Consider the following 21,575-nt stretch of genomic DNA (forward strand, 5'->3'; position numbering starts at 1 on the left):
ATCCTAATCTTCTGAAATGCCAAACAGGACACAGTGACAAACATGAAACCACTGATCATGCCATCATGACAGAAACGCTCACATAATTTACATAGATAAGAATAGGTTTGGTATCGTATCTGTCCTTGATTGGTTCATCTGTTAGTATGTCTCAGGGGTCAATGAGTTTTTTTTTTCTTCCCACACTCACCAAGTTATACTCAAACAATTTTCTGTAACCAATGTGATTTCCTTCCATCATCCTTGTTTATAGAAGCTTACATTGTCAGAAGCTTCAGGAGATACAGATCATTATAGTTAACTCCCAAATACAGGTGATGGACAGTGTGACAGAAAATCTGAAGTTACATGAAAGTTCATGAAAAAACATGAAATCAGTCTGACCTGTTCAGCAGAGTTTAGATCTGTGATGAAGCTATATGAAACACTCTTCTGTGATGCTCTGTTTTGATATTGGCAGTGTAAAAAAACAAAGGTCTGAATGTTCCTCATGTTGAAGGTACATCCTAGGCCATACAGTAGAAATTTTTTAAGCATTTTCTCAAACATGTAACCTGCAACTTGTTGCATCTGGCCAGGGACCTTCATTGAATGTCATTCCCCATCTACCTCTCACGTCATATCCTCACACTTCTCCTGTCTACTTGATTATTAAGGCATTAAATGCCCAAAACAACCTTTAAAAAGTTTGCTTGAAAGCCTGATTTTGACTGTTGGTCTATGAGATTAGCTGCTTCCTGTCCCACCAACCAAGAAGGTTTGGGTGTGATCTGATACAGATTAGGTTGTACTCATACCTTTTCATAAGGCTGCAGACAGACTTCATACATGTCATTTGCCAGCCAGGTAGCCTCTTATGTGGAGATTAAAGCCAAAAGCTGAAGAATGAAAGTTCAACATTGGTTCAAATGAGTGTTGTTGAAATGAAACACTGTCTGGATGGCTTAATTTGGAGGGCAACAGAAAAAGACATTGGTATTTATGTATTTACAATATATAATTATCATGCCACTAATTAAATCCTTTATGTCAGAGTGTGAGATGCCTTTCATGTTTTTCAAACCCTAATCAATGGACAGATCAACCAAACCATAAAAAGAATGCGCTGGTTGAATCTAACTGATGGAAACGAGGTTTCAGACACACTCAGCTTTTCTAGGCCATAGCAACTGTCCTTGAAAGTTGGCTTTAAGTTTGTGCATTGTCACAGGTAGTTCTAGAAAACATGCATTTTGAAGTAAAAACAAACAGAACACATTTTGGGTGTGTAAATTTAGTTTGCTTTAAAATTCTAACCTTTTAACGACATCTGAAAGATTTACTGCATTTAACTACATGCCTGTGTCCTGTTTTAGTCAAATGCAGTCACTTGGAATGCAAGATAGCTACTTAGTAACAAGAACAATTACATTAACACACAATATACACGTATCTGTAAAAACACTAAGGCACTTGAAATTGTGATTTAACATTTCAAAATGTTTATGATTGTTGTCTCTTTAAAATATTTGAAGAATACACGTCTTGCCGCCACTGCAGCAGTCGCTCGCCATTGCCTGAGACAGCGTCAAAATCAACGAGTCCACATAGTTATGTGTAACCCAAGTTTAATAAAAAGAACAGCTTAAAATCAAGTTTTAAAATGCTACATCGTATCTTGCACACACACGTATACACACACACAGAAGCACACACTCCCAAATCCACAACCCTTCATTTCATAGGTTTGTTTAGGGTCTTGAAATGAGACCGTTGCACCAATATAAAGCCCCATTTGAGACCTTTAGTTTTGTGCTGTGGGGCTTGAAAATGGTCTTGGAGACAGTGCAATAGCAAACTTCAATTCACCTTTGGGATTTAAGATCCCACCATATGTGACTTTAGCCTTCATAATTGTTTGAGAAATGTTTCCAGTGCCAACAAAGGCCAAGAATAGTCTATTTTTCACCTGACCATAACACTAGCAATAGAGTTGAATGGAGTTTGAAGTTGTATCTGTGTGCCACCCTGGAGTATATTAGACCATTAAAATAAAGCTGACATGGCATTACTATAGTGAAGGTAGCTCACACCTTTCATCTGCTATGAGGAGAAATAATCTTCAACTGATGACAGTTGTCGTCATCATTACATTTTCATTCTAATAGATTTAGAATGTGAGTGAATTCTCAGAGAGCACAATCATTGTCTATGACCCCTGCGGTGCCAAAAGCGAACCTTGTGGAGCTCTCTTTCTGTGGCAGTAGAGTCCCACTGACAATGTCTCACACCCTGCTCCTCCTCTTCTTCCTCCTCTTCTTCCTCCTCCTGCTCTCCATCCTCCTCCTCTTCTTCTACCCTATCTGTCATGCAGCTGTCCTCCTCTGTCCTTGCGTGTGCATGACCCAGCAAGGTCCTAGTCCTACTTTTCTGGCTTGACTTGTCCTTAACCAAATTAATAGAAGGCCCTGCTTGTCTTCTTTCATCATCATCTTCTTCCTCCTCCTCCTCTTCCCTCTCTTCCTCTTCTTCATTTTCATCCTCCTCTTCAACATCATCATCCTCATCATCATGCTCTTCTACGGCCACTGTCAGCCCTAACTTGCTATGGCTAGCTAGCTGAAAGAAGGAGGAGGAGTGCGGTGTGGATGGGCAGGTTGAGAGTGCTGCATCATACATGGAGAACGGGAGGTGGAGGTAGTGTCCTGCAGCTGCCGCCGCTGCATAGATGCAGCAGCATGTCTGGGCACAGTCAGGCCGGAGCTCCCCCTGTCCCCCACGGACCATTCGGAAGCGCTTACGGAAGGGCGGTCCTGCTTGGGGTGCTAAGCAGATCCGGGTGGGTACAGCTCCGTGGAGTGCCTGGTGAGCAGGGTTTGTGTTGGGTGGCAGGACGCAGGGGCCGGTGGTAAATGCTGGGTTGGGCGGGAAGCACCAGTCAGTGCTCTGGAGCAGAATCTCAGCTCGCAGACGCCGGAGGAGGTTGTTGACAAGGACGGAGCGTCGGAGAAAGGCCTCGGGGTCGTCAATGAATCGCATCTTCTCCAGGGAGAGTCGCAGCACATGGGCACGCTCCTCCAAAACTGGTGCCACCTGAAAGACAAGATCCTATTAGATCTACTATGTAACCTGAGTCAATAACTTAGAAAATAAAAGATTCAAATTCAATAAGAATGCAGTACATAACCTGTTTGTTTGAGAGTGAAAAGTTTTCACTGATTTTGATGCAAATCAAGCAGCAAACATGACCTCTGTGCAGGCAAATAAACCTCTTTAACAATTGCAAGCACATCTAGCATGTTTCAGCTTTAATCTACCAAGACTGGCACCCTTGCACTCTACTGCTCCCTTTATAATCGAAGTGTTCTCTAATTCTTTTGGAGATTTTCTTTTTCCTTAGAATACATGCATCACACGGCAGCAACGATTGTGATCAATTTTGAAAAAGCAAATTACCCGTCTCTGTGGCATCCTTCCAAAAATGTTTTGTGCTCTACAATGAAATAATTGGATGCAATCTTGATTCGCATATCCTCACTTCACAATAACTATTAGATATGCAAAGAGATAATTACATATAATTAACTACGCTTGACCATAACCACTGCTATTTAGCACAGTCTCTACAGTTAGTAAATATCTCGTCTGTCTAATACGGTCATAGGATACACTGTGTGCACAGAAGGTGGGAATGTGAGTGTATATCAGTACTTACAGTCTGGCAGTATGTCCTGAAACTGAAAGGAGCCTCATCATCATCATCAATAAACTTCCTCTTGAAGTATGCAATCCTTGACATTGAAACATGATCAGGAACTCGCCTACAGGGGGGCTCTGCAGAAAGAGAAAAACATCACCATAAATCAACTGCACTGAAGAAAACGTTGTGTTTCAGTCTGATCAGGAAACTGTTGCCCTGGTTGAGCTTGAGCTAAACATAAGCAGAAGTAGCCTTAATGGCAGCAGGCACTGGTGGAACTGAAATGACTGTTTAACCACTGCCAAGGTCCTTCATATGGTTAACCCTTACACTATACTGGCAATGTAATGGCAGCTTGTTATGTGGAATAGCACCTGATTAATCAAGCTTAAGAAATGACTGATGAATAAACAAACATCTGTGTTGGTGTCCGTACCCGGTGTGAATTGCTCCTCAGAGCTGCATGGTGGGGCAGGGTTCGACAGGCAGGTCTTAGTGCAGCGCTCTGATTCCCATATGGGCTGGTATGCGGAGAGCGGAGGGTCTCCCTCTGGGTCCAGGAAAGGATTCATGGACAAGACGAGGGTCATCTCTCTCTCTGATTCAGGTCTAGAAAAAACAGAGCGAAAGTCAGTCTTTCAGGTGGACACCGAAGCAAGTCGAACCCCTGATCAGCTGTAATTACAAAAATGTTACATCATTATAACAGGCCACTTCCAAACATGTGTTTCAATCCTAAATGTTATGTCAACTAATTCACATATTATTTGATAATTCAGTACCAGTTTGGAAACTATTTATGCACATTAACACTGCACATGTTATCTCCATAAATCTCACAAGCATTATGCATATGCTTTCCTAATGATGTGGCAAATGTTAACAAGATGTTTATCTATGATACTGGCAAATACGTTGGTGTTGCGTGGAGGAGTAACCAGCCTCTGTGCAAGCAGCGTGACAAATCTGAACGACAATAATGGTGAGCACTAGAAATTGGCAGATGGCTGGCAACTCTGTGATATGCGTGGTACTGTAACAAGCGGGACACAGATGGAGAAATGACACCCACTCACACCATGAATTCCCTATTGATTAGTTGGTAGGAGAGTTAGCGAGATGTTTGACACCAATTTGTTCAGTGAAATGGATCCCACACATTGAATTGCACAGGGAAGCTGTGTCAACAGCATGATAAGCTAGAAAGCAAAGGAGATGTGCGCTGTGTCAGTGGGTCCAGTGCACAAGGCAAACAACTTGACAAAAGGTATCCAACAGGCACACTGCGTATTTGATTTCAGTTAATTGATTTTTGTCAGTTTCCAAATAATATTTGAAGCCATATCACCTTATGTTTTAAAATAATGTAGATAAAAAGGAATACTGGACCAACACATTACTTGGCAGTGTTACAGCAAGCACTACTACTAGAGCCAACTGAGCTTTTTCAATCTCAAAGCAGAGCCCTGTTGTACAGTGTATGTGTGTCACTATGTATTGTCAATAAGCAGAGGACTTATTAAATCTGAAGTGAGAAACTGTATTGTCCTTTTGATCACAGTAAATGGCTGTCATTTGATTCACTGATGATTCCTCCCCTTCATGCAGAATGCAAAGCCAGCTGTTTCAGGCGTCAGCGGCCGAACGTTCCTTGTCACCATCTTTCCTCCTCAAAGCTTCTTCTACCCCTCCTCTACCTGCCCCCCTGAACAGATACTATCTCCTACAACCCTTCTTGACAGACCAAACTGAGGCGACACCATCTCAGCCTCACCCCTGTTGGGGTAACTGATTAAAATGTCTGCTTCAATAAGCTCCCTGCTTTCCTTGGCTGAATAGTTTTATTTCTGTGAGCTGCTTTGCTAGTGTTTGCTTTTAAATGACTAATCAGACACACCTAAAGCCACTGGAACATCACCTTAGATAGTGCTGCGCTTTCCCAACCTATGTATCCAGCTCCAGGGAATAATGTCTCACATAGAACATTTACATTTTTATGACATTTAGCTGATGCTTTAAAATCAACACTCAACAATGACAATCTAGTACAAAGCCTTCATCACTGCAGCTGTTGCACATAGGTGAGGGGCCTGACACAACTGACTCCATCAGGAAAGTATCACCTCATCCAGAATAGGGGAACCTGGAGCCAGGCCTGGGAGGTCTGGTGGCAAGCCGACAACCAATGGAGCCCAGTTGGGTTGAGCCCCAAAAATATGGCATCAATGCTATGGAGGGCTACCATATGCAAGGATGAGGATTTGGCACATTGTCAGTTGGGTGGTGGGCAAGGGGAGAACCTTTGGCGGATCAACTTCTGCTCATGCAACATGAGGTTCTGAACATGGAATGAGACCTTACTGGAGGGGAAAGAATACTAACTGGATGTAGTTGGGCTTGCATCCACGCTCAGCACTGGATCTAGAACCTCTAGGAAGGGGCAGGACTCCTTCTGAAGGGACATCGTTACCATGTAGTGCTTATGAATGCTGTATATCTAGCAGTGAAGAGCAGCCTCTCTGCTGCACCTTGTTCTCCTTTTGTGAAAAATCAATTAAATTATTATTTTTTGTCATAGAGTATGATGACGAAATTCACGCTGCCAGTTGACAGTGTTTGGAGGGGGATTACCCTCTTATTGCTGCAATAGTAACAGCTACTGATTGGTAGGGGGAGTCTGTGCAGAGAGGGTGGGGATCTGGGAAGGATAAGCGTCAACCTTGGCAGCCTCCTGGTGAAGCGTCTCACTGATGGGTGAAAAGAAGCAGCTGCTGACTCTGTGTGCATCAGAGGAGACACATTAACTTGCTGCAGGCCAACAGTACGAGTTAACAGAGAAAAGGACTTTAGCACAAATTGAAATTTGGGAGGGGGGGCATACAGTTTGCTCCCACCATGCACCAATATGGTTGAGACAGCATTTTGATCATAATCCATTGTGTGCCATTATGGATTATGCACATTTTTATAAAGCATTGTCAGTCAAACCATACTTGTGTGAGCTAGATTCTACTGCTGAGGGCTCCCCCACCAAGGACCACCAACTGGGGCCAATTATGTCACTGTTATTGAACGCTGGTGCCATGGTTAATTAGCAGCTTTGGCCCTTCTCATTTCCCCCCTGAGCTGTTTTTTACCCTCAGCTATTTTCCTCTCCATCACCTCCCCTCACTGCTGCTGTTGTTACGTTTGCTTGGGCACAAAGACATAAGCATGCCATCACTCCCTCTGCCCTCCGTAGGGACCTCCATTTTGACACCCCCCTCCCTCCTTTACCGTCTCTTTCATCCCCCGGTCTCAATCTCTTTCTCTCTCTCCTTCTCTCCCATGCTGACATCCTTTCAACAGCGGTCACAGTTGACAGCTCTCTGAACCAGGGGGGTGAAAAAAAACAATGAGAATACCGACAGAGCAGCTTCCCTACATGTACAGCAATACTTCTTGTTCTTCAAAGAAAAGGAGGAGGAGGAGGAGAGGGAGGAGGAGGAGGAGGGGAGACGGTGTGAACAAGTGTGTGTGCGTCTGTGAAAGAGGAAGAGAGAAATGGAGGGTTGAGAAATAAAAACAAGGAACGAGGAGAGAAAAATCTCCTGGGGGGATATCATCCCTCTCTTTCTCCCTCTCTGTCTGCATCTCGCAGGAATGTGAGAGTGATTGAGAGCGAGTGCAGGCTGTGTGTGTGTGTGATTGTTTAACAGTGTGTATTTGAGAGGGGGGGGGGGGGGGGGGGGGGACCTGTGAGTGTGTACAAGTGTATGTGAGCACGTGTGAGTGTGTATGTGAGACACAGCTTCACCTCTGTTCAGTCACAGCTCCCCCTGGTTTCATCCCTCTTATCTTCCTTCTCTCATAGCTTCCCTACCTCTGTCTGACTCTCTATCTCGCCTTCTTTTTCATTACACCCTTTGATGATGAGAAGTTAATTGCAGTGCCAGGGCACGAGACAAACTGTGGGAGGGAGACAGAGAGTGATAGAGAATAAGAAGAGTTGGATGGGGGAGACAGAGGGAGGGCGTAGACAGGGAGGGATGGATGGATGGATGGATGGATGGAATGAGTCAGGGAAGGAAAGATAAGTGCCTTAGGAGCCTTGTCATGAGTGAAGACAGGTCGCCCGCAGGGATGATTTCTGCTGCTGTGATTGACTCACTCCCTCCAGCGCTGAGATAGACAGGCGCACACACTCAAACATGCACAGCTTGTAGCGTCCTGAAATATTTTGGAAGGAAAGTTAACCAAGGCGACGACAGTCAACTGAGATGATCAGACACATACATTTAATGTTAGATTCTGGCTTTAATGTTCTTCAAACAAGGCTACTTTTGACATTCGCTGTCTAATAATAACCGTTGTCTTTGGTGACTTTGAAAATTTTAATTGGGGATTTCGATTACATTCTGGTAACAACATTTGCATATAAATAAATGTCTGTTTTACTATCTATTATTTAAAAGAGCATCACACACACAACTCCATCCTTCTACAAGAGAAAATCTAAAGAAACAAATGATGCAGTAGTGACGCCTCTGCATGGAAACTTATGTCTGGGATGTGTGGTACAAATGCAATCCAGGGACAAGTGTTGAGCAAAAGAAAAAACAAAACAAACAAACAAAAAACATTAATTAATTATTGCCGAGCAAAATAACAAACATTCTTGGTTCTACTTTCTCAAAAGTGAGAATTTGCTTTTTTTCCCTCCTTTTATATTATTTAAAATTAAGTATCTTTGGGTTTTGGACTATTAGGACAGAACAAGCAATATAAGGATGTTATCTTATGCTTTAGGAAACTGGGACATTCAATTTATAGCCAAGCTAGCAGCGTGGCTCTGGGAATGGCAAGGTCAGTCTGACACATCTAAACAGCTATTGGATAAATCAACATGAAATTTTGTACAGACATCCATGATCCCCAGAGGATGAAGACTATGGTGAGACTACCTACAGACTTTGGTGATTGCCTTCCCACCACAGCAAGATCAAAGTTTATACTTATCCAGTCTCAACATCTACCAGATGGATTAGCACAAAATTTGGTGAAGACAGTGGAGGTCCCCAGCATATCTTTTCACCTTCCATCTAGCGCCATTACCAAATATCTGTAAAACTACTGACATTCCCATCTGCCTCAGTTGTACTTTATGTTTAGTGCTAATTAGTAAATATTTGCAAGCTAACATGCTAAATTAAGATGGTGACCATGGTAAACATTATATGCTTAACAACAGCATGTTATCATTGTTATTGTGAGCATGTCAGCATGCTGGTGTTAGCATTTAGCTCAAAGCTCCAGTGTCCTAAGAACAGCCTCACAGAGCCACTAGCATGGTGGCAGACTCTAGTCTTGTTCACTATTTTCGGGCATATTGTTTTGTAGACTAAATGATTAATTAATAAAAAAAATAATCAAAAGATTAGATAATAGAAAGACTGTCTAATTGTAGCCCTATATGTAGCATAAAGATCTTTAAGAGGCACATTTCAGTTTTACCCAAATAAAACATCTGTAGCAGATCCCAAAACAAAAACAAAACTGCTTTGTCTTATTACACTACACAAGTGTACAAACAGCAAGTCATACAGTAACTGAGCTGTTACATTGTATGTTATGTTAGTTGTCATTTGTCAGAGCACAAACAAGTTTGATCTGCACCACAGAATTTAAATAAATATGTATACATTAGAACTGCAATAAATATATTAATTGATAAGTCGATCATCAGAAAATGAATCACCAACTATTTTGATTATCAAATCAATCGTTCTGAGTTTTTTAAAAGAAAAATCACTCAAATTCTCTCATTCCAGCTACTTAATGTGAATATTTTGGGCTTCTATGATAGTAAATTGAATATCTTTGGGTTGTGGACTGTTGGTTTGGACAAAACAAGACATTTGAGGTTGAATCTTGAGCTGTGAGAAACAGAGACAGACATTTTTTCACCATTTTCAGACATTTTATAGAAAAAATTACTAATCAATTAATAGAGAAAATTACTGACGAATTAATCAATAATGAAAATAATCGTTAGTTGTGCCCTAGTATACATATACATATGTGTACATTCTTCTGGACTCTTTTATTCAACTTTGTAGAGTTTTCAGGTCATCCAGATTTGACTACCCAAAGCCATTTTTGTTTTTCTTTTCTCTTATTTTCACATTCTGGTTGCAACTGCTGCACAATATCCACAGCAGGTTTTTCTGATGAAAATGGTGCTGTCTCTGGTTGCAGGCATTTATGTTATTAAGGTGGGGAAAACTATGACCCGCACTCTGAAAACCACCACCTATATCCAAGATCAATCTGTAAGATAAACAGGCTAAAGGTAAACAGTGATAAAATATATGGGGGAGTTTTTCACTTCTCGGCTCGTTATCTTCATTCTCTCAGTTGTGGCTTTTTAGGAGTGTTTTTAAGTTCCACTAACTGGCCGTCACTCTATGTTTAATAAAAAACATTCATAGAAAAACTGAACCAAACATTGGGGAAGATTTCATTTTTTTCAGTCATTCTGGGGGAGTATGAAACATGCCTCTAATAAACTTGGTGATCTCTCAAAGTATTTTTCTCTGAGGCCTCAAAAATGCTAATCGATTCAGCATGTGTATGACAGAGTGTATGCTTTATCTGTGAGTGTGTGTGTGTGTGCGTGTGTGTGTTAAGTGTTTACCCCCTCTTCTTTTAGCCAGGTTTTTACTAAGTGTTTCCGAGCCTTAGGGGAACAGATAGCACTGAAAAGAGTTCATGTCTGTGGTTTTCACATCAAAATAGATCCCAGTCCGCCCGAGAGGGTCTTCACAGCACACACAAACCATGCAATGTGTAATGACTTATTAACTGCATATAAATTGTGGAACAGGAAATTCTGCAGAGGATAGGAGCGGGTTGGTAAGATTTGGTCATGCCGTATTCTATAACCACAAATGACATAAGTGCACACCCAGCGTATCAGGAAAACAAATTAAATCAAGACTAACAAGGTGCATACCCACACTAAGTATGCATTTATGATTGCAATCCTAGAATTTAAAAAATGCTGCTGATGCACATAAAGGTGTATTATTATTATATTTTTTTTATGGCTAAACATAATTATGTGTATCTAGGCAAAATTATTTAAGGACTTTTCCCCTTCTATGTTGCAGTAAAATTAGCAGTGGCTTATTTGAATACATACTTGTCATCTGGTTTACACCAGAACATTTTCAAATGACTGCAATTTCCTTACTTGTGTTTGCCTAATCCAAACATGAGCAAAATGCAGCATTGAGAAATCCACTTTGCTCAATGTTATACTTTCCCAGAGATTGGCCTATCTTGCAATTTTCTGCCTGTTTTTCATTCTCAGTGTTTGTTTTGGTTAAGTTGGCGCACATTGGATTTTCCCAGATTATAACTGATTATGGGTAAAGGAAATGTTTGAACATGAGAATATTAGGAAAAAGGTTTAATATGACAAATTACATGATAAATAAAAGATAAAAAATGATGATATCCGGACTTGTTAAAGATTATCAGTGATTAGGTCCTAATAAAACATAATTTTTTAAAACTGATAAACAAAATAAAAATGGAAATAAAATCCATTTGAAAAGTGCAACTCTCGCTACAAAGGAACCCAAAACACTAATGAAAACCATCTTTGGCTCTTGTTGCAGAGAATCAGATGCTTTCTTAGCTCATTTGAACTCCTAAGGAAGTTCATTGTGCATTAATTTGCGAGGGTGCAAATTTATAACATGTGTATAGAGCACTGGGATGGGCGTTGACAGTAACCTTGTGCGTATATGTACAAAACCATAAAAATCCTTTTTATGAGTCACTCTTAACAATGTCAGTTCTTGTCAGTGTCAGCTCTTGTGTATGTCAGTACTTATGCCTGTACAGATACATGCAGGTGTGTGTGTGTGAGTACAGTGACAGTTTGTGTGGTGGACCAAATCTAAGTGACACATCTCCACAGTGAGAAGATAAGTGGGCGTAGCCCTGAAAGAGCTGCCTGTGGTTGTGTTGACAGGAGCCTCAACAGCAAGCTTCCTCAGAGCTGTGTGATCTCACGGCAGGCACTTTGAATCTCGTTGGAGGACTTGAGTGCTGGCACTGCCTTCCCTGCTCTCCTGCATTTCTTTTTAGTTTGATGGCTTCTGCTTCTGCTCGAAACACACAGAACTCAGTGTTGATTTGACAGGGACAGGGCCATTGAAATCTGTCACATGTGGAATACCTGTTGTATCTTTCTAGAGCTACCTGATCACCTGCATTACTTTAATGCTAAGCCTTTAAAATCTTCCTTTCTCTCTGTCATTAACATAAACCCTCAGTGACTAAATGCTACTGGAACAATGCAAAGACGTCAAATCTAGGGGTTACTGCACAAAGTGCCATTGACAATCTGATCAAATATGACACAAAAAACATTTGCAGTTGATAAGAAACCCATTTGACCACACAAGGTTTGAAGAAAATTGTGGGCTCAACCACAATATAGAAAATATAGAGACAGAAATGAACGTATATATATACAGACATCAGCGTCCCAACTAACAATTTTTTTCATTGTTGATCAATCTGACGATTATTTTCTCAAATAACTGATTAATTGTTTGGTTTACAAAATGCCAGAAAATAGTAAAATAGCCACATTTTCTTGAGGCCAAAGGTGATATCTGCAAGTTGCTTGTTTTCTTCAATCAACAGCCTAAAATAGTTGCAGATTAACTGTTTGTCAGCTGACTCTAAAAGACATGAATGTAAATAACAAAGGGCACACAAAGTCAATAAATGACCAATAAAGTGGCTTGGCCAATATATCAGCAGATGTTAGCTTATCACAGATAATTCTGTATCGTGTTCATGTCAGTTGATCAGTAAAAAGAAATTGCAACGCAGGAAAAGATATGTTTGAGGAGGTTTAAAAACTGGTAAGTAAATGTTTCCATTACATAGTTTCTCCAACAGAGAACCCTGACAAGTTTATTTTTAAATTGTTAAATGTCCCATTTAGTACATATTTTGGTTTTGGATTCTTGGGATCCTTATCAAGAATGTTTGTTTTTGTGATGAATTTTTGTAAAAAAATAAAAATAAAAAAAAACATATTACAAAATAGTCAGACACTCATTCATGTATTTATTTGTAATTGAAGGTGAAGGTACTGGGTCGATTTTTGATCGACGATGTAGTACACTTTTAGATGTGTTGTTTACTTTCACCATTTCTCAACAAAACAGTGTGTATCTTTATGCCTTACAAATATGTTGATTACATTCCCTCCCTAAAATATTTGCAAAGCTGTTTTTGTTTTTGATTGTTTTTAACTCTGCGTCGACAGTCAAAAACGAACATTCTATAGTTACCAGAAATGTTTTTTCACAGCAGTCCCTCCCATGCTCACAGCAAGCATCTATGTTCTTTTGCAACTACTACTGTAATGTACTGTGCATTATCAGAAATGAGGTTCAGTAAAGGCTCAGTACAGGCATTTAAAAGACCAAAAATCAAGGTAGTTCAGAATGGAAAAAAAGTGAAAGAATGTATTTTCTTCCTGCAATCTGTACCCATCAAGCATTTGATCTAGACATAATTAGCTAAAAGGTGAAAACAGCAGGTAAATACCATTAAGAAGGCAGTCTAATGACAAATAAAGTGGATGACAGAATATAATCTGTTGTTGATCATCATAACTGAGAACCCTAAGCCAGGCTACATCCCACTTCTCCATACGGAGAAGCTACATCCTATCAATATGCCTGTTGGCGTGGGGGCGGAGAGTGTGCAAGTGCTGGCATAAGAGGGTGAAGCACACAGCAAGAGAGAACAGATAGAGAATAGATAATAGGTTTCATGACATCAAGATCTCCTCCAGAGTAGCAACAACAAGGCACTGTACGTCACGAATCGAAATTGAGACACTCCAATAGCAAGCAATTAGCCCCCTGCTAGTAGAGAGGACCAGTCACACAGAAACACTGAGGACAGCCACACTGATCAAATTAGACTAAAGACCCAAACATGCTTTGGAGAGGCATGTTAACAAAATCAATTAATTGCAGAACACTAATGCTTTTTGAGCTGCCATAAAAGCTTTGATGCACTGACCACTTCTATAAAATCAGGATCAAGTCTCCTCATTTATGTGCAACATTAGATCCTTATGTAGGAATTTGTGTAAGATTAGAGACACTTAAAAAATCTTTTTCATGTGGCTTCACTAAGACTTCGGATTACTGTTTAACAGCCCGGCTCCCAGCATTTCTTCAGTGTGAGAAGAAGTGTGGGACTAAACCATCTTCAATGGGATGTCAACAAAGCTGCACATCTGGGGCTGGTTTAATAAATGCAACACTTGACTCCTTGTGCACTAGGGGTGGAGCGAAAAAAATCCATACTGCAACATATCGTGATATTTCCACTTGACATACATTATCGATACACTGGCGCCAAGTATCGATACATTTTTTTAAAACAGTGGATTGCTCAGAATTGATTCAGCTACTTTGGCTTACCACTACCAGAGCGCCACTACCCTCCGCCTCCTTATGGAGGCGCTGAAGACACTGGTGACAGTCAGATGAACAGCAATTGTGGGTGACAACAAAGAAGAAATGTAAGCAAAATAACCAGCCATGAGCAGCTGTGGTCAGACTCTCCATGTCCGTGCTGGAAACACAGAGAGTCTGCTGGAGCTTTGACAGTCACTAGAGGAACGTTTATGGCCCTTACTAAAAGTTTTTGTGTGGTAACTGTGTTGTAGCTGAGCTAGCGGCTCTATCAGAGGCTCTCCAGTGTGTGTGTGTGTGTATGTCTGTGGGGGAATGTCAGTAGCCGCGGCCCTGTTGTTTATCATGTTAATGTTACCGCCGTCACTCATCTGTCCTGAATATCTTGTACAGCTCTGAATAGCACGGTTAGTTATCGTTACCATTATATATTTTCACCTGTTCTACTTCTGTACAGGATGTACTTTATAGTAACAATACTTTCTGCCATAGTCCAAGGCATCAATAATGAAGCCCAAATGGAGAAATGACACTAGATTGTAACAAGACGTAGGTGTTGTAGCGATACAACAAGCAAACTTTAAGCTTAAAGGAACATTACAGTAGTGACTATCATGTTATACATCAATATCAACTGATACAAAAAAATCATCATAATATTTTGTAGGGCTACAACTAATGATTGTTTTCATAATGGATTCATCTGCCGATTATTTTCCTGATTGATGGTTTTGTCCAAAAAGACTTCAGCAATTAGTGAACAATGCTATTATTGTTATAGTTGTTATAATTTTCCACAGCCCGAGATGACATCTTCAATTTGAGTTTTGGACTCTCAAACCAACAGTCCATAACTCAAAGACAGTCTGTTTATAATAACATAACAGAGAAAAACAGGAAATCCTGACGTTGGAGAAGCTTGAACCATTAAATGTTTGTCATTTATGCATTAAAGTAAATATGGTACTTAGAAGCTTATCATATCTTATGCTGATGACATTTAGTCTTCCTTTTCAAACCAGAACAATCTGTCCACACCTGACTTTTCAATTATTTTGGGCATATGTGAATCCCAATATGTGAGTGAGACTGATAAATCATTTCATTTGACAAACTCAGAGATAATCTTTCGCAACTGTATGTAAAAATAAATTTCAGGCTTTACATTATTATCTAAATTAAGGTTTTTACATACTTTTCAAGGACACCCAAATATAACAGCCAATCAAGAGGCTGCCTCCTCTGCCACTCCACTCTTCTGCTGTGTTATGTTGGTATTTATATTTTTTGGTTGCATCTTAGATTGTGTTTGCGCCAGCTTGCAGCCTGTCAGGAGGCATCAGAGCAGCTTGCAGTTGGTGGAGGGCCGTCTTGACCGCGGTGGCGTGACTAAGCTGGGTTCAGGGCCCTCGGGGTTTTGCCTAGCGCTCTTCTTGCTGAGTGGTGACACATGTGTTGTGACAGGGCGGCTGTGCAGGGCTGCTTTATGGACTATCTGGGGATGGCTTGTTGTGGCTGTGAGGGTTAACAGGCAAGGGCTCTGTGGGTACATCACTGCCACGCTCCCAGAGGTTGATGCAACACATTAAAGACAGAGAAGTCCATCAGTATGTGTTTTCTTTTTTTTTTCTTTAAAAAAAAAAAAAAAACGGTCTTGTTTGTCACATTACAGCAGTGTACTCTTACAGTCATGTAGCATTTAGAGCATCCAGTGGGGGTCCTGTGATGCTTTCATGTATGTTTCATGAGAAAGAATGTACGTGTCAAAATAGAGTTTTGTACATCCAGTGAAAACAGTGTCTTTTCTAACATACAAACCAAAAGTATTTGTTTTTAAATTATTTTCTGTACTGAAATTATTTTTAGGTACTCTTCACACCTGAGATTGTAAGTGCATTATTTTCGGTGAGGGTGAAGTCATGAGCTCCTTGATATAAATAAAGGTCTCGTCACACCTTCCCCTATTTTTACACTTACAAATCTATGTTCTCCTGCCACTCAAGATGTCCACCTTACTGGTGTGTCTGTCTGGAGCATAAAGGCGTATTCATGATGGAGAAGCAGTGCCTGAGGGAAAAAAGAAGTCTGGGGCTACACCCTGCGGTCTTCACACACACTCACTTAACACAAAAACACACACGAAAGCAGCCCAACTTGTCTTGGCTGAGGCTTTTTATACAAAAAAGAACAGAGAAAGAGAAGGACAAAGGCAATGAGATGTGAAGATGATAGATATACTGTATGCGTGTACTGTACTGACCATGTAAGGGAATTCTATACTGTATGAATGTGCTGACTAGGGCTGTCGTGGTGAAGGAATTTCCCCTGCGGTGATTCAGGGTGGCTCAACAGCGCAGTATGTGGTCTATGCAGTATTAGCGCCTTTTTTTTTGTGAAAATCAAGGTATGTTGTCTGATTTTGTGATGGCCGAATGGAGCAGCAGTACCTGATGAAACACTTTAAATCCTATTGTGGCAGGAAGCAACGTTGGCCTACAGCCAAGTCCCCTTAAATCTTATGATTTATGTCTGGCTGGATGCACCTTTGGATTGTATGATTGGTGGAAAACTACTTTACCTTGCAGGTTAAATGGCAGCCTGCTCGGCCATGCAGTGACCCGGGAGAGTTTAAACATATAACTGAGGCAAAATACGTACAGACGTGTTTTTAACTGCCAAGCATCAGCACCGACAGCTTGTCAGCTCACCCTGAGCCTGACTCTGTTATGAGGGCTGGGCGCCAGGTTAGCTTATTAGCCTGGATGCTAGCTGCGGGAGGCTAGCACAAGGTTCTGTGGAGCCCCACAAGCTAGAACTCAGTGTGCAAGACGCTGCGCACGGCAGATGGGATCCTCCGGAGCCACCAGACCACACTGGACCTGGGGAGCCACCAAACATTCAATACACACACATTGAAGTGTAAAACCAGAAGGTCCTAGCCTCATTAAAAAAAAGAAAAAAAACGTGAACATAGTGTGGTTGTGGCGGTTGCTTTCCATCCGCCGCAGTTGGCTTGTCTGTACCGCAGTATTGCAATATTGCAGTTATTGCGACAGTCCTAGTGCTGACTAGTATTATCATGATACCAAAATTATGAGTTTGACACGAGAGCTGCCTAAATATCTTGATAACAAAACTGAAATGGTACCGCGACAAAAACCTAAAACATCTGGAAAAGTAATGGAATAATATATTAGATGACAGAACATGGAACTTAAAATTCTTTGTTTTTGTTTTTTATTAACTGATGTTGTTGATCTGCATACTTTTGAATGCCTGACTTTTAGCAGCTTGCAAGTTATGGTAAAGTTAACATTACCAGTGTGACTGTTGCATTTGCATATAGAGACGTTTGCCACATTGGTAAATTGGCTAAAAAGCTAAAGCCAATTAAACAGTTATCATTGCCCTTAATTGCCTTGTCAAACTCCAACGTTGAAAAAAGTTTGTTTGTCATAAAATAAATCACACTTGTTTGACTTATATTTGAGGGCACGTAATAATATTATTTATCACATTTGCTAACCTGTCGCCCTTTGAATTCCTTGAACAGGTTGACATAATTGTCGGCACGATGCTGATGTTGGGTGTGTTGGTCTGAGAGGGTTTAAAACATCTTTTACAGGTTGGCTTTGTGGTGTCAGTTGACTGTTGGCTATGTAAGCGAAATAAAGTCATATTTTGCTCCGTGCATCTGCTTTGTCAACACACCATGGATGGTCGGCAAGAGCAGTTAGCCATGCCTCTCGTTCTGTCACCATGAAAGCTACAGCGTGCATATGCAAAAAAAAACCAACAAAAAAACGTTGGCATGCCCACTATGCTTGCAGGGAGTGGAAGCTGAGCGCTGCACACACATGATGCCCCACTGTTGCACATCGACGCAAATCATAGGAAATACGGCTCTTACTGTCACTGTCATTCTTTGAGTAGCGGCACTAATAAAAACGGGGCATTGTACCGTTTTTAATGGCCTGGTATTGTGATACCTTTCTAGCATCGGTATACTGTGCAACACTAGTGCTGACTATGTAAAGGATTCTTTCCATAGCTGTACCCCTATACGACCCTCTCGGAATAGGTGCGTCTTGTCATGAACATAAAAAACATAAGGAAGGGGTAACATTGGAATAGGGATGTATAGGGGATGTAGATAACTGTATAGGGATGTAGAAAAATTAACCATGTACTTCAGAATATTCAAAGAGACTGTATTCAACATACTGTTCTGCTTCCTGGACGTAATAAATTCTTGGGTTGGACTCAAGTGGGTTCAGTGTTCTTTGTCACAATTGAAGAAAACCCTACAAAGCCAGCCTTGTCCTTGCCAACTATAATCACAATGACATGCCATTGGCATTTTTGTCTCTGAGTGGTGATCTCGACATTCCTTTGTAGTGTAATATATATTATCTAGTACACCTGCTTTTTACTGCCTTTTTGGCAAATTACACACCAATACAGGCTTGTATATGAGCAGCACACTTCAAGTAGAGTTAATTTTATGCTTGGCACCACGTCTGCTGAAAGGCAGCCTTTAAAAATGTATTGAATCTCCTTCATCGTACACTACATGTCTGCTAAGAGCCATGTTTTGAAATGCTGCTCCAGATGTGAGTCTCTGCGCCCCGCTGAGAGAGATGAATGGCTAGGGGGGCTGCAGGCTACCTACAGGTTCACATCCTTAATGAGCAGAAGAGTCTGCTGAGAGCAAGATATGATTGATAGCGCCGCGACAGAACTGGAAGAGAGGAATCGCAGCGAGGGCTTTTGATAAAGACAAAGGGGTGGAGGGCTTTGGCAGGCGGCAAAGAGAAGGAATCTGGCATTGGACTTCCACAAGCTGGATGCCAGGAACCCGTCCACCATGCTGCAAAGCCAGAGCGCTTCCTCTTGTTACAGCCCTTCGTCTCTGATCTGTGAGTTTAATCTGAGCTGGATGTTCCTCCCTGTTGCGTGCCTCACTATATTCCACATTGCACACTTTTCCCTCTGAAGGAAACAAATAGCAAAGGTGGAATTCCTGGCAAGTGACTCCGGATGTTGTTGGCAGTGAGTGGAGATGAAGCGCATCCAACCCTATTACCAGTCCATTGCGCTCAGAGCCTTTCTTTCACCAAAACCACAGATAAAGAGGGGAAGAGACAGAGGGGAGGTGGTGTTTATTTGTTGCCCTTACTCCATGAGACTTGCTATTTTTAACATTTATTTTTAATCCTTTCTGGGTCTAACAGGATCTTAATAGTCCACTCTGAGTGACTTGATGCTTGTGACACTACAGTAAGTCGATGAAAGCAAAGAAATGACATCAAGGAAGAGAATTACAACAGAATTCAGCTAAATCACCTAAACCCCCTTCTTTTCAAAAGACAGCAGTAATACAGGCAACCGCCACTTCAGGATTTGCAGCCAAGAGCAGTCCCCACAAAATAATGAAGTGAAGCTGGATTGATGCCAAGAGGGTGGCTGGTTATGTCAGCCTGCATAATGTGTTAGACCAGGGTCTCTGTCATGTCATACTAGTGAGCTATTGACTGCCCCGATTCTCATTAATCCTGCAGCATCAACTCCAATCAATCCACTACAGGTTTATCCAATAATGTGCACAGTTAAGTGAATGGAAAGTAAATTAACCACAGAATTGACTTGGACGAAATGTTACATTTTAGATTGCTGTATCTAGGTTATCTACTTGTCATATTGAATTGCCATTGTTCACTGGGCTTCAATTACATTTTAATACGAAACAGAAGTACTCTGGATGTGACTTCCTGAGCAATATATTCTATAAGATAACCTTGAAACTTAGTATTCATCCCCTAGTGTAAAAATATTGGAAAACTATGGTTGAATAACATATAAGTATGGGCGTCAACAAGGTGTGTACACTTGCCAACATTTAGTTTGAGTCCGAATAGGATGCTGTGATGTTTTTATATACTATGGAGACAAACACACACGCGCGCGCGCACACACACACACACACACACACACACACACACACACACACACACAACAATTTAAAAGATTTTTTGACAAACTTTTGGTGGCAAAAGATATAAAGCTAAATAGCCTACTATTAGCCTACTTTGAACCTGAACCTGATTTATTATCTTTTTTTTTTTTTTTTTTTTTTTTTTTTTTAACATTTTAAGGGTAAGGAATGCTTACCTGTCTTGAATTGCTCTGACCTCGTCCTCGGCTCCACACTTGCTTTTTGATAACGACTGAAATCCAAGGTGCGTTGATGAAAAATGAAAAACTCCTACTCAATAAATACCGCGTCCTCCGTTGGCTGAGCGCTGGTCTAATTTTAGACCACTAGCAGACACGCGAGCCACACTGGCGGGTTTGAATACTACTTATGTAATTACTACTTAATTAGCTACTTGTGTAAATACTAATCATTAAGCGCGCGCGTTTCTCTCACTATACCCGCGCGAAGCATCCCCACGCGCTTTCTTCAGTGGCAAAGGTAGGCAGCTGTTGTTTGTTTTTTTCCTCAATGAAAGGAAAAAGGCGAGCTCGTGCTCTTTCGCTCGTATGGTAGTCCATTCAGGGTGGTTTCCCGTACAGAAGGTCGTGAGCAGCTTACGTTGTTACGGCTGGGTTGACGGTTAATGTGAATGTGCGGCGGAGAAAACAACACCAGCGCCGCAGCTCCATCCCTTCCAGTCAACTACTGCTGCTGAGTTCATGTACCGCTCGGAAGTTTTCCCACCGTCTCGCTCACTAAGTTGAAAGTGAACAGTCTGTGACTCATTGTGGCGCCTTTTGAACTGATGCTCCTCTCGATTATGTTTAGGGCTGCAACCAACGCTTATTTTCATTATCGATTAATTTGTCGATTATTTTCTCAATGAATAATCATTTGGTCTACGAAATGTTAGACAATAGTGAAAAATGCCCATTACTATTTTCAGAGCCTAATGTGACGTCTTCAGATTGCTTGTTTTGTCCAACCAACGATGTAAAATCCAATGATATTTAATTTACTATCATATAAGACAAAGCAACAAATCCTGACATTTGAACTTTTGGCATCTTTGCTTGAAAAACGTATTAAATGATTAATCAATCGATTAGATTTGATCAAAATTAAGACTGCAACTGATGTTTTTTAAGGTGATCATTTAATTTGCCAAATATTTTCTTGATTAACTGATTAATGAGCAATTGCTCCTTGTTCCCTCAGTCAATTAATTAATAGACTAATTGTATCAACTCTAATTATTTTTTTTTTTTAATCAATATTAGTTAATACCTTTTTGTAGGCTGTTTGTTGGACTAATAATTGTCACTCAGACATCAATCCATCATCATAGCCACAGCTACATCACCCGTTTTACAGCGTATTTGCTTATCAATATATTCATCTCGTGTTCATTTCC

At 40.9% G+C, this 21,575-nt stretch overlaps 1 protein-coding gene across 2 annotated transcripts; it reads right to left on the reverse strand.

Moving 5' to 3' along the window:
• Window positions 1-367: 367 nt before the first annotated feature.
• On the reverse strand, window positions 368-20,871 carry sertad4 (SERTA domain containing 4). 2 transcript variants are annotated; one of them, XM_044375763.1, is made up of 4 exons: window positions 20,356-20,871; window positions 4,116-4,288; window positions 3,695-3,813; window positions 368-3,072 (listed from the first exon to the last, which is right to left on the reverse strand). In XM_044375763.1, the coding sequence occupies exons 2-4, from the start codon at window positions 4,267-4,269 to the stop codon at window positions 2,182-2,184; spliced, it is 1,164 nt and encodes a 387-aa protein (XP_044231698.1). In that variant the 5' UTR covers window positions 4,270-4,288; window positions 20,356-20,871; the 3' UTR covers window positions 368-2,181. The 2 variants fall into 2 exon arrangements, with proteins under 2 accessions (XP_044231698.1, XP_044231699.1); XM_044375764.1 differs by lacking the exon at window positions 20,356-20,871 and adding an exon at window positions 6,956-7,115.
• Window positions 20,872-21,575: the final 704 nt, after the last annotated feature.

Source organism: Thunnus albacares, chromosome 15 (assembly GCF_914725855.1).
Source record: "Thunnus albacares chromosome 15, fThuAlb1.1, whole genome shotgun sequence".
Classification (NCBI taxonomy): Eukaryota; Metazoa; Chordata; class Actinopteri; order Scombriformes; family Scombridae; genus Thunnus; species Thunnus albacares.